Genomic DNA, 14,447 nt, shown 5'->3' on the forward strand with positions numbered 1-14,447 from the left:
GTTGCAGAGCAAGTGCCTATCTGCCATAGTAAACAGATTTTCCTATGTCAGTGAAATTGCAGATACAATCCAAAATACCAACCACGACATAAAAATATACTTTGCCATAGCAATCATCTGATATGCCATTGGTGTGTTCTTAGAATGTACTAGATGAAAACACACTGATAATTTATTACAATTTCATTTTATTTTATTTTAATTATTAATCTATTATTTTCAGTTTACAGGTGAGGAAATTCAAGTATGGGTTGGTTAAATGATATATTTTTAAAAATCAAGTAGCTTAAAAATTGCAGGGCCAAGTCTAGAACCCAGGTTATCAAGTTTCCTGACTGCCAGTACCATACTCTTTCTCCCAAGACATGCCACCTCATAAGGCAACACCTTGTCATTCAGTCCTCCAAGTAGTATTGATGGTTCCTAAGTACATATTATAGTAAACTCTCTGTCAGGCAGCATGACTGTGTTTGTTTTGTTTTGGTGGACTAAATGCCCAGGTTCACACAGCACTATCATATATGTTCTATATAGGTTGTCAATTTCTTAATTACAGTATACTTAGAACACTTTAGTCTAGTTATATAGGACTAGAGATAGATTGCAGTGTGTCATCAGAGTCTGCTAAATTCAGCCATGCTCATCATCAGCTGGATCACAGGAGGATCAGCTTTTTAGTCCACAGCAATTCCCAAAGACGTATCTTCTGAGTTATAGATGGACTACAAGACTGTAGTGTCAGATGAGAGAGTACACACTTTGATCCAATCACAGATCCTTGATGTAATGTACTCTGATTTTAAGGATTCAGAAGGAACTTCAGAATTCCAAATTTCCCTTAGAGACAAAGTTGTAAATTTGAAGTAACAGCTTTGCATATAGGCAGAGTAGATGGTTATCTTTGTGATTTGATTCAAGGGGTAGTAGGAGGGTCATCTGCCCGAAAAGATCTCCCCAGCTGATATGTGAAATTTCTGTGTGAATGACATACTAATTTATATTCATCATTAATCTCTCCCTGTATATCATACTTAGGATCACAGATATGGAGCTGAAAAGGACCTCAGATTCTTTTTAAAATACAGATATTTCTGGAAATAAATTTCTAACCATTTAGTGTAGAAACATTTATCGTATTACTTTTCCCAAGAGGCAATAGTACTCAATTACCTAAATGGATCTGTGATCCCATAGATTAGAAGTTCCCTCCAATGATGCTGATCACAACCCATCTAAGTCTTCCCCATCCTGTGCCACTCTTGTCCACTCCCTTCCATAGGTTTCCAACCCAACATGCCAGAGATTTGCTTCTCTTTTTTCTATCATGAGGGTACCAAGGGAGCATTATGGTTGTCCATATCAAAACATACACAATATAATAACCTTAGATTATTTTGTGAAGAAGTTTACTTTCTTTTGTGGAATTATAACATGTATGTAGACAAGTATAATAAAAAAGGAAAATAGAATGAGGGCAAAACAAAAATCAAAATCCTCTAGGAAAATTTAAAGAGGAAAAAAACACTAATAACTGAGAAGACCAGGGAAGGCTTTATGGAGGAAGTGGTGTTTTAAAGAAGACAGAGATTCTGAAAAAGCAGAGATTAAGAGAGAATGAATTCTAAAGATGGGAGGGCAACTTGAGCCAATGCACAGAAACATAAAATGCAATGTGATGCATGAGTAATCATTTTGCTAGACTATAGATTGAGTGAAATGAGGCTGTAAAGTATTATAGTAGAAATTAAGGTAAACTGTGAAAGGGAATATTAAGTGTAGCTTGATGAAGTCTTAGCAGAATAGAATTAAATCCGTTTTTGATTTTACAAATGTTTGGTTAGAACAAAGTTATGGGGAGCCACTGAAGTGGTATAGTCAATATTATTTTGACATCTTTGTACAGAGGGATGGATTAGCAATGGGAGGAACAAGAGGCAAAGAAACCAATTAGGACCAAAAGTCCAAGCAAAAGAAAATTTCCAGACAATGATCTGATGTAGAGTGGCGGCCGGGTGAGCATCCAACTAACTGGATTTATCTATCTTCTTTAATCCAGGACTTGTAGTTCAATATTCAAATGATAATGGAATACTATGGCATTTACTTCGAGAGCTAGACTTCATGTCTTTTCTAGAACCACAGATCATTTCCATAGATTTGCCACGGGAGGCCAAGACATCTGCAACAGCTTTTCGATGGTGGCAACCCCAACACGGTAAGCTACAATGCACCAAAAGTTGGATTGGCCTTTCATCTAAGAGTTTATATCTATCAGTAATGGCAAGTTGTACTCGATCTTGCAGGAAAGGTGACCTAATAATATCAAGAATCATGTATTATTTCTGGGTCAGTTCAAGACAGTCTCCATATTTATGCGCTATATTAAATAATGCCATGCAATGGCATTCTACTAACTGTCCATTTTTATCTGATTTCAGGAAAGCACTCAGCACAGTGGGCCTTGGATGATGTGCTTATAGGAATGAATGACAGCTCTCAAACCGGTTTTAAGGATAAATTTGATGGTTCAATAGATTTACAAGCCAATTGGTACAGAATTCAAGGAGGTCAAGTAGATATTGACTGTCTCTCTATGGATACTGCTCTGACATTCAGTGAAAGCATAGGTAAAGGGAGGATATGGGATTCACCGCAGGAACTATGTCTTTATGGGTTTTAAAAAGGAAATCATGTAATAAAAATCTTTCTCCCTAACCACCTGGAGCAAGTATATTTCTAAGACCCAGAGATATCTGCCTCCTCACATAGTTTGGATATTACAGTAGCTCACTCATTGTGCTGTTTGTCTTTCACCAAGAATGGAATGGCATGACTAGGTCTTTTTTAAATATAGAGCGAATATCATAAGATCACAGACCCAGAGCTGGAAAGGAGGACTTTAGAGATCATTTAGTGCAACCTCTTTATTTTACAGATGAGCAAACTGAGGCCTTGAGACTTTAAATTACTTGCCAAAGGTCACTCAGATAGTAAGCATCAAAGGTGATCTTTGAATCCAGGTCCTTGGCCAGTGATATTTCCTCTGTGCTATGTTGTCCCCTTCGACTCTATGATGACATCATATTTTTAATTTGTAGACTTACTAATTTGAAGCCTTCTGTTGTCTATAATCCTGGAAGTGAAGTGTTTTGAGTTAGCAATTCATACTACTATGTTCCTAGCATTACAAATAAAACATGAGTTGATGTGAAGGGGGAAAACAAAACAAATATGATATGCTTAAGAAGAGGATTTTTCTCTTTTCTAGCTAAAAATTTAGCTACAAACATAGAGTTTCAATGAGCAAAGTGAAAAATGTTATTTCCTCTCCCATCTCATTTCTTAGGAAAACCTCGCTATGCTGAGACCTGGGATTTTCATGTGACGGCTTCTACTTTTCTCCAGTTTGAGCTGAGCATGGGCTGCACCAAACCTTTCAGTGACTCCCATAGTGTCCAACTCCAGTATTCCCTAAACAATGGGAGAGACTGGCATCTTGTCACTGAAGAGTGTGTTCCTCCAACTATTGGTTGTCTGCATTACACGGAAAGTTCAATTTACACCTCGGAAAGATTCCAGAATTGGAAGCGAGTCACGGTCTACCTTCCATTGTCTACCATGTGAGAATTATCATGTTGGCTACATGTCAGAACTATAAGCTGCACTCATCTAATTTGGAAAAAAAAAGTGACCCCCTGGGGAAATCTATGAATCTTTCTTGATAATTACATGTGGAATATGCTCAGTGGGTCGGGACCGAAGGGGAGTACAGCACTTTAGATAGCATTACTAAATGGATTTAAATGTAATGCAATCAACTAAAGGATTTGGAAAATTCCACTTCCTTAAGCCTTCCTGTTGACAAGGATGACTGCAGACTGAACATTCCTTTTAATGCCAAGTTATAGTCAAAAGCAAAGATGCAAATGAGTATTGCCCCCATCCCAGGCTGACACTTAACTTATATCTCTCTCATACTTAGTAAAACACAATGTAGGGGAAAACAGACTTAATCTCTTTTAGTCTCTCTGATACCACTTCTTAAAGGCTGACTCTTTTTTTCTCTCCTCACATATATTCTAAATTGCTACTGATCACTTAGCACAGTTCCCGGCATATAGCAGGTGCTTAATAAATGCTTACTGACTAACCAACTATCCATAGCTAATGATATTGTTTCTGGCTACTTGTACCTATTCCCAGAATATATATCACTGGGCACCTTTTGGTTTAGGATGGTGGTAGATTACAGGTGCATCAGTCAAGTTGCAGAAATGGATGGGCAAAACCGAGCCTTTTATTATTAAATGTGTAATCTTTCCTGATTTCATCCATAGTATAAGGCTGAAATGTTAACAAGGCCAAAGATGTTAACAATGACCCTGATAAGTAGTATAAGATTTAAATGAAATGTCATGCTCTCATATTATATCAAAGAGAACTTTTCACTTAACCTAGCATTTCGTCTGGTAGTACTAACAAACCTGAAAGTGATCACAGCATAGGAAATAATGCCTCTGTCCATAATGGCAGGTCGTATTTGCTCCTGCTGGCAAGATGATTTCATAACATCAAGAATCATGGGTTTCTTATTTCTGTGTCAGCATTGAAACAATCTGATCTTCAGCATGACATCAAATCAAAACCCGTCCCATAGAATCCCATAGTTGGAAGAAATCTTACAGATTGTCTCTTCCAACCACTTCACTTTACTCATGAGGAAAATGAAACCTAGAGTGATGAAGTGACTTTCTCAGAAACATACAATTACTTGTTAGCAAAGGAAGGGCTAGAACCCAGGTCTGCTGACTCTCAGCTCAGGATTTTTTCCTTTTCTACTTCTCTAGTTCCCAAACATGGCATAGTGGACAGGACTAAGGATTTTGAGTCAGAGGACCTAGGTCCATATACTTCATCATATACTATCTTTGTGACATTGGACAAGTCTGTTCACCTGTCTGAGATTCAGTTCTTCATCTATAAATGTAGGGGGGTAGACTCAGTGGCCTCTAAGGTCTGTTGCCGCTCTAAATTTATAATCCTACAATCCCATGATTGTAGATAAATTATTTAAAGTTGGAACCACAGCCCCTTTATCCAGCACCTCTGATTAGGAATAACAAACAACAATCTTAGACTGCATGGAAAGTCAGAGTATCCAGTGCTAGGGAGTGTCTGAGGCCAGATTTGACTCCAGGCCCAGCATTCTATCACTGCACCAGCTAACTGCCATCTAGCACTGTACCATCTACATTTTAAGGATAATCACATGGGAGAGAAACTAAACTTCTTGTGCTTGGGTAGAAGTTTTAAAAGAGAAAATATCTGTTTTCCCATACCCTTCCAATGTAAACAACAGGGAAACTATATTTCATTAGCACCATACTATAAGCACATTTTGAGTTAAATAACTTTTTGAGGACTGCTCTGGGAACCTGCATCTTACAACATTGTTTCTCTGGGGAAATATCTTGTGAGTTCTAAACATCCAACTTGCAAATAAACTTCTGGATTATTAATAATTAAGAGGATGGTCTGTATTCTTTTACAGTAGTTCCATCCCTGGTCTTTTCCTATCTCACAGGAATACTTGCATGTGTTTCCGGTAAAGACTAAATGAAGTGACTGAAATCTTTCCTTCGCATTTCATTTGACATAGCTATGATGAAATATAGAAAAAAAAATCTGCCAATTCTTAAGGAACTTACTTTTGATCAGTACAATTAAAACTAGAGAAAGTAGCAAGTTAAAGAGAGAACTATATTAAAATCATTTTTCTATTGAATATGACTTTCATAAGGCTGAATGACCACTCTTCTTTGCCTAGCTCTCCCAGGACAAGGTTCAGATGGATTCAGTCAAACTATACACCTGGTGCTGATTCCTGGGCTATTGATAACGTTGTATTAGCAACTGGGTGTCCTTGGATGTGCTCAGGACATGGAATCTGTGAGTTGGGACACTGTGTGTAAGTAGTCAAAAAGATGTTTTCTTCCTACTGCAAAAGCCAGATTGAGTCATCTTAGTGTTTACTTTTCCTCAGCAATAATGCTTTTTCCTAATCATTTTTTCCCTTAGGTGTGATAGGGGCTTCGGTGGGCCTTACTGTGTTCCTATTGCTTCCTTGCCCTCGGTTCTTAAAGATGACTTCAATGGTAATTTACATCCAGATCTTTGGCCTGCAGTGTATGGTGCAGAGAGAGGAAACCTAAATGGGGAAACCATTAAATCTGGAACTTCGCTTATCTTCAAAGGGGTCAGATAAGATTCTGGCTATGAATTTTAATATTTTTAATTATGACTTTTTCCTTCTCCATTCAAAAGAATGTGTTTTTTAATTATGATGTGCATTACTTTTCACTTTATTATCCTCTTCTGCCCTGGGCCATGTTTTCCTTTGTGTTAAGCACATTCATTTTTCATAAGGACTTAAACATGATACTTTTCTCTGCTTTTAGCTATCAGAGCTTTCACATTCTCCACTGAAGAAAAAGAATATATTTTTGTTTTTTAATCTAGACTATCTCCTGGGATATAACATTTTACATGTGATCATATATTTAATTTATAGTACAAACTATTTTCTTGTGAAAGTTCTGTGGCTTTTATTTTATTTGTTTGCTTATTTGGAAGAGAAGAATTGTCCTAGAGTGCAACATCTTGTAGTTCATTTTAGGAAGGAAGTTTCAGGTCAAGAAGAAATGAGTTCAAATCCAGCCTTAGAAACTTACTAGCTGTGTGACCCTGGGCCAGTCACTTAACCTTTGTTTTCCTTAGTTTCCTCATCTATAAAATGAGGATAATAGGGGTCCCAGAGTTGTGGTGAGGATAAGCTGTGGTATTTGTAAAATGCTTTGCAAACCTTAAAGCACTATGTAAATGCCAGAATTATTACTGTTTTTGTTGTTATTTCAGGAATGAATGAAAATCAAATATCTAAGCCATGTTCCATGAAATTTTAAAATCGTATATATGTATGTGTTTCAACAAAGCTGTCTGATTACTGTGTTATATTTGTGTGAGGTACTTTTGTCAGCCCGGTAAGACTGCTTCCTTGAACCCTTGCTGTATCTGCTACCTCTCAGCATGTGGAAAGCTATTAATCTAGTTGTGCAAATGAAATCTTTAAAAAAAAAATTTCCAAAATCTACACTACCTTAGATGATTAACACCTACAACTTAGAAAATTAGACACCCTAGAACTTTTTCAATTATAAGAAGTACATGCCTATAATAATCCTTGTTTGCATCCAGAATTCTTCCAAGGTGTTTAATGATGAGAAAGAAACATGTTTGACGCCCTGGGGTGTAAAAATCCCTAGGGCCAAGTAGGAGAGAAAGATGTGTTTAAAAGTGAAAACTGCTGTTATATTTTCAGTCTTGCTAACAAAGCTTTTAATTAACATCTTTACTGAGCCCTTCCTGATTCTTCTTTGTGAAGAAATTGACAAGAAAACAGAAGTGAAAGCTTCTGTTTTTATCAAGATCCTGAATCTCTTCACTTTTTTAAAAACCAAAGTGAAGACAGACAAACCTCTATACGTTTTCTGTTCAGCTATCCCTGTACGAGAACAACCAAGCATTTTCCATATAAATTATGTTATCAGCTTTGTAGGATTTGGTGAGGGCTCCAAGGGTGGTCTCCATATATTCCATAGGTAGACATGGAAATGTATATTTTTAATGTATTCTTTAAGAATGAAAGAATTGGGGGCAGCTAGGTGGCGCAGTAGATTGAGCACTGGCCCTGGAGTCAGGAGGACCTGAGTTCAAATCCAACCTCAGACACATAACAGTCACTAGCTGTGTGACTCTGGGCAAGTCACTTAACTTCTCTGGACTTCAGTTCCTTATCATAAAATTATGACCTCTAAGGTCCCTTCTTGCTCTCCATCTATGACCCTCTAATTCTACTTTAAGTAAATATGTGATATAATATACTGTACTTAAGTACAAGGAAGGTTCTTTCTCTAGCATAGTAAGTCCCTAATTTTTTACAAAATTAATTCTCCAAAACTGCCCCATAAAATGGATGCTTATAAAGCAAATCACAGTGTTCCATGTGATAACTGGCAATTGTGTTACCAATGACAGCATCATATTAATTAGACATAACCAAATATATTATAAAAGCCAAGATATAATAGCTACCAAAATGTAAGTTCTAATCTGATGCCTTATCAAGAAGTGGAGGTAACTGTTGGTTCCTAAAGACTGTGGCCAGTGAACATAAGTTTTGATAGGTTCTAACAGCCCAACCATAGGCTCTGTCTTCTGAGGAATAGCCTAGCTAACAACCAGAAAGTTGGCTACTAGTTGGTTGATTAACTTGGGGCCAGGACAACTTTGGATACGGACAAAAATAGAAAACACTCGTTAGTCTTATGTCATCTTCTTTTAATTCCTCAGGGACAGTGCAGGAGAGGTAGATAAAGGGGATATTGGGTAGTAAGAATCACACAGATCTATAAACATTAACTCAACTGCTGTTATCTAATGTGAAATCTGTGTCTATTTTTAAAAAAGCGGGTGTACTGTAAGAGTAATTGAACCACCTCTACACTGACATTCTCACTACAAATTAAACCAAAAAGGTATAAAGAAGCTGTAAATGGAAAGTCAGGTGCTCCTTAAAGCAGTGAATAAAGGAGTTGGCAGAATTAGTTTTAACATGTACCCCAAGATAGTAATAAATGTCATTTCATGGCACATGTCATCTCACCCTGCAGTACTCAAAAGGAGCAAAAGCAAAGAAATCACAATGAGGTTCATTTCAGCTTATGCACTAGCTGAGAAGCAGAGAAATTCTATGAAGAACTTAACAAGATCCTCCAAACTGAGTCAAGATCTACCCTGATCTTCTGTGACTTCTAAACAAAGGAGGGCAAAAGGCAAAAACAAAAAATTCAAAAGTTAAAAAAAAAACACTTAGGTTTGAATGGCTCAGGATCAGGAAATGAAAAAGGTCATTATCTTGTGGATTACTCAGGATCTATAAACCTCTACCTTAGGAATACTTTCTTTAAAGAGACAGATGTGGTAAAAGCCTGATGTCCAAAATACATACAGAATTAATATAAATCTATGTGACTAAGGGTCATTTCACTCTCTCAACAGAGAAGTGGTCAAAGATATGAATAGTTTTCAAGAGAAAAAATTCTGTTATCTACAACCACATAAAAAAATGTTTTATATTACTAATTACAAAATAAATGCAAACTAAAACAATTTTGAGATATCTCACATTGGCAAAAATGGTAAAAAAAAAATTTGAAAAAAGACAATGTTATTATGCTTCAAGGAATATTGAATAGGAAGAATTCAGAGAAACTTGAAAAGACTAATATGAACTGATGCAGAGAAAAGAAAGGAGAAACAAAAGAACAATCTACATAATTACTACAATAACGGGAAGGAAAGCAACAATAAAAGGCAACCCAATTCAAGGCAAACACAATGGACAGTGATTCCAAATAACAGAAGTTAAAATATATTCTTATATTCTGTTGTTAAATAATAAGCTACAAAAATGGCAAGTTGCATATACCTTCAGTCACAATCACCACAGTAGATTGTTTTGCTTAACTTTTTAAAAAACGAAACAAAGTACTATGGAGTTAGATATTTATTGAGAAGTGCTTGATATGTCAAAGTAAATTACATTTTTTGAATACTAGAGTCAGAATACTCTAGGTACAGTGAGTACTGAACAATATCACATGTAAAAATGAAGCTGTATTCTGACTGAAAATAGCTACTATTATGAGTCAGTTTAAAATCAGTCTGTGAAGAGTTAAATCAATCAATAAATAGTGTTTTATTTAGCATCTACTATTTGTTAGGCACTGTGCTAGGTGCTAGAGAAACAAAAACCCAAAATGACACTTCTAAGGTGCTTGTTAATGTTGTTCATTTATTTTAGTCCAACTCTTCATGACCCAATTTTGGGTTTTCTTGTCAAAGATATTGGGGTGGTTTGCCATTTCCTTCTCCAACTCATTTTATAATTGAGGAAACTGAGGCAAACACAGTTAAGTGACTTGCACAGCTACTGTCTGAGACCAGGTTTGAACTCAGGAAGATGAGTTTTCCTGACTCTAGGGTTAGCACCCTATCCATTCTGCCACCTACCAGCCCTTAAGGTTATCTACAATCTGTCATTACTTATAGCAAAGATGAAAATCAAAACCAAATTAGAAAGATAAAGTTAAGAAGATATTGCCTGTGATTAAAGCAGCTCCAAGGCCAGAAACCACTAAGGACATGAGTTTAGGAAGAAAGTTCATGAAGTCCCTTACAGGAAAGAATAATGAAAGATTATGAATAGTTCTGCCTCATGAAATAACAAGAAACATGCAGAAAACTTGGCATGACACTCCGCTAAGCTAGATTATTCTGAGAATCTTGGTACATGAAACTGGAAGAGAGACAACAAGTAACCATGAAGAGAGCACCTCAGGATTATCTCGTTTGCTAGTATTTGTATCTCTAGCACATAGCATTGTGCCTGGCAGGTAGTAAGCACTTAATAAACACTTAATTTATCTAGAGAAGATAAGAAGGGAACAAGCTTTTAGTAAGTGCAGATTATTTGCCAGGCACTTTGTGAATATTATCTCATTTGATCCTCATAACAACCCCACAAGGTAGGTGCTTTTATTACTGCAGTTTTATAGTTGAGGAAACTTAGGCAGAGACTAAGTGACTTGACCAGGGTCACACAACTATTAAGTGTCAGAGTCAGATTTGAACAGAAGTCTTGCTAATTCCATGTCCAGCCCTCTATCCACTGCTATATTGTCCACCTATCTCATAAAACCCAAGGCTACATATTCTTAAAGCAGTGATATGCCATGCCTTCCACTAACGTTACCAGTTTGCAGATATGTTAGCAGAAAGTATTCGTTTAATGGCTAGCAGAAACATACTCAAATATTCCTTTAGCCTAAGCCACTAAATAGCCTCTTGGTGCAAAAGTTGTGGCTAGAAAACTATAGATCAGAAAGAATAAAGAATTTTAGTTCCTATATAAGGATTATATAATTATGTAACTCCCATCATAAGAACTTTGTATAGCAGAATACAGTTTGTCAGTTGTCACAACTATCCCATGGACCTGAGAAGATATCAACCTTTAGGACTGTCAGGCCCAGGTAACCAAAAATAGTAAATTAGCTGAAAAATTACTAGAGCTAATTTAATCTCTTTCTGGCAGTCCAAAACTTCCCTGCATGAATTACTGAAGCCCAGGCATAAGAATTTAACCTTAATTATGCCTTATTTAACTTGAAGAAGTGTAGGGGTTTATTCATCAGCCAGAATGCATGCCGCAGGGGTTGTCTGAATGAGCTAAAGCACAGTACTTAGCTTATAGGAATTCTTGGAACCCTGGGAAAAAAAAGTTACCCAGTAGCTTCAGGCATCCAGCTGAGGTCCTTGGCACATTTCCCTTCTTTTAGCATGTTACTCCTTTCCCATCTAGCTATGTTAAAAAGAGTTTATGCTTAAATATTCCTGCAAATAATAATAGTAGCTCTGAGATAGTGCCTTAAGGTTTGCAAAGCACTTCATATATATCATTAATTCACTTAATGCTCAAAGCAGCCCTTTGAGGTGGGTACTATTATTAGCTCTATGTTAAAGATATTTAAGGCTACCATTTTTGCATTGCTTTTTGAAATTCATAGCAAGTAGGTGGTTTTTCCTTGAGATGATAGATTTATTTTGAGTAAAAGGAAATATTAGCCCTTATGAGAAGAGTTTTGTAGGCCCCCCAAAAAGTCCCACTTATGCAGATAAAATGATTGAAATAAATATTTATGGAATTTGTAATTCACTGCATGTCTGGGAATTCTTGATCTTTTCAGGACCTTCTTAGTATACCTTTAAGTAAACCAACTTTCAGGAAAGTAGTATAGAAAGTGACTTATTTATCCTATATGTTTCTGTTTTCAGGAAGGACTAAGGATGCTCATTTCCAGAGACCTAGATTGTTCTAAGAGCTTATATGTCCAGTTTTCACTTAGATTTATTGCAAAAGGTAAGCTACACAGCTGGAACCATGTCTTTATATCCTCCCCTAAAAAACTGCCCATTAAACAGTTCCTACCCCCAGTAAGAATGAAGGATTTGCAGCAAATACAGCATATTTAAGGTGAAGATTTGACATTAATTTCTAAGTATTCACAAATGTTAATTGATTATTTTAACATTAATTTTAGATGTCAATTTAGTTATCAATTACTCTTAGCATATAATATGTTCCTCCTCTGCCAAATGTGGATCAAATGTAGTTTTTTTTGAATGATCTTATTAACTATAATGATAATTCTAACTCTACTGTAGCTAATTTTGCCATCATTTCCATATGCTTTTCCATTGACGCTTTCTATTTTGAAGAATTTGTAACTTTACTTTAAAATGTATCTTGGACAGTAATTCTTAAGCTATTTTAAATAAATTCTTTACTGACTTTTCCAAAAGTCTCCCCTCTTACACTCTGATTTTTCATGTGAATGAATTAGGCCTTGTGAAATATTACGCTCCTTTTTCATTTAACCTTCTCATCCATAGCTCTAGGAAGATAGGGATCAGACTTTATCTAGACTTTGTATCTCCCCAGTGCCTTCCACAGTGCTCTATGTCCAGCACATGAAGGAGTCGGACTAGACCTCTAAAGTTCCTTCTAGCTCTAAATTACATGAGTTATGGGAATACCTTTCTGTATAACAGGATTTGGGTAAATTTTGTGAAAATGGTTGCTGTTTTTCCAATGAATGAGCCAAAAGACATTGGGTTTTTTGTTTGTCTGTTTTTGCTTAAGTAAGCTTTTGTGTGTGGTTATTGTGTGTTCTTGGTCATGTACCTACTTGCTCTTTGAGTATCCTCTGGCCTGTAATTTAGGATACCTGATTCATAAACAGAAGCTTACCTACCAAGAATCTGAAGGATTGTCTTGGCGTTCAAATGTGTATGTGTTGCTGGCGCAGAGGGGAGATTTCTTGCATTGGTGCAAAAAAATTAGCTTAGTCTATGCCACTTCTCCTCTTCTGTGACATATTAATGTGTGTGTTCTCTTCATTCTAGGTACCCCAGAGAGATCTCACTCCATTTTATTACAGTACTCCATCAGTGGGGGCATCATTTGGCACTTAATGGATGAGTTTTACTTCACACAAACAACCAATGTCCTCTTTATAAACGTTCCTCTGCCATACACAGCACAAACCAATGCCACACGTTTCCGGCTCTGGCAGCCCTACAATAATGGTAAAATATACACTTCTTTCCCTATGATCATGAGGATTCAAGCTTCAAACTAAATGAGGATGTTTTGTGCACAGATCATTAACTCTTTAGTATGGCTGAGGTGATTTGGATTTTCAAATATAATACCTTGTCACTACTCTAATTCATCGTTTCAAAAGCTTTGGTTTCCCTTCATGAGATGAATATGGCTATGATAAATGCCAAGGAAGAACATAGAGACATGTTCCAAAATATGGACTTCAATTGCAGTAAAATGCTACTTCTTAGCACTGTTCACTTATATCAATTTTTGCTGAAATAATTATGTACATGTATATATGAGTATTTTTTTCAAAGTGTAGAGTGTTATTCAAAAGATGGAACAATATTGTAGGCACATAGTTTGACAGAATAGAAAGTACTGAGGCTAAGTGTTTCAGTTGCCTGTTTTAAATCACATTCTATTTAGTATTCTTTCTTCACTGAGATGTCACTGAAAGAAATACAGTTTAATGCAGGTTTGAAACGGTGGTTTAAAATGCTCCTGCAAATTGATGGTATTTTCCTGCTTTGCTTCTATTGTCCATTTCTAAAGCATTTCACTTTTTTCATTGCCGTCAAATTACAAAAACACAATTTTATTACACAGGCTTCTAGAAAGGTAAATAGTCCAGAATGGTAAAGAAAGTATTGGAGTATCATCTATAAAATGGAATCTCTTCATGTAACTTTTATAACAAATGAGTCTAGAAGAATTAAAACAAGCATTTAAAAAAATTACACTGCATATAGAAGAAGGTCTAGGATACTTAACCTTTTTTTGTGTCATGGACCCCTTTGGCAATTTGGTGAAGTCTATGGATCAGTTGTCAGAATAACATCTTTGAATGGATACAATGCACAGGATTATAAAGGAAACCAAGAAAGTTGAAATACTTTTTGATAACTAAATTCAAAGACCCCATGATCTAGAACAGTGGTGTCAAACTGAAATAGGAAAGAAGGCCACTAATCTGTACATAAGGATCCCTGTGGGCCACATATTGACTAAGCTTTAAAATGTGATATTGTTTATGTCTTATTATATTTTTATTTATTTTGTTAAATATTTCCCAATTACATTTATCTGGTTGGGTGGCACTGGGAAGTGGGCTGCATGCAGCCTTCGGGCTGCATGTTTGACACCTCTGATCTAGAAT

General features: G+C 36.2%; 1 protein-coding gene across 2 annotated transcripts in view; it reads left to right on the forward strand.

Annotated features, from left to right (window-relative positions):
• Positions 1 to 14,447, forward strand: part of RELN (reelin) — a 548,072-nt gene that overhangs the window by 442,221 nt on the left and 91,404 nt on the right. For both annotated transcript variants that reach the window (XM_020984542.2, XM_020984544.2), the window contains exons 32-38: positions 2,057 to 2,215; positions 2,439 to 2,627; positions 3,347 to 3,620; positions 5,828 to 5,968; positions 6,079 to 6,256; positions 11,956 to 12,040; positions 13,087 to 13,269. In XM_020984542.2, coding sequence (XP_020840201.1) covers positions 2,057 to 2,215; positions 2,439 to 2,627; positions 3,347 to 3,620; positions 5,828 to 5,968; positions 6,079 to 6,256; positions 11,956 to 12,040; positions 13,087 to 13,269 — 1,209 coding nt within the window. The remainder of the gene's footprint in view (positions 1 to 2,056; positions 2,216 to 2,438; positions 2,628 to 3,346; positions 3,621 to 5,827; positions 5,969 to 6,078; positions 6,257 to 11,955; positions 12,041 to 13,086; positions 13,270 to 14,447) is intronic.

The sequence above is a fragment of the Phascolarctos cinereus genome, unplaced genomic scaffold, assembly GCF_003287225.1.
Source record: "Phascolarctos cinereus isolate Bilbo 61053 unplaced genomic scaffold, phaCin_HiC Scaffold_1;HRSCAF=81, whole genome shotgun sequence".
NCBI classification, from domain to species: Eukaryota; Metazoa; Chordata; class Mammalia; order Diprotodontia; family Phascolarctidae; genus Phascolarctos; species Phascolarctos cinereus.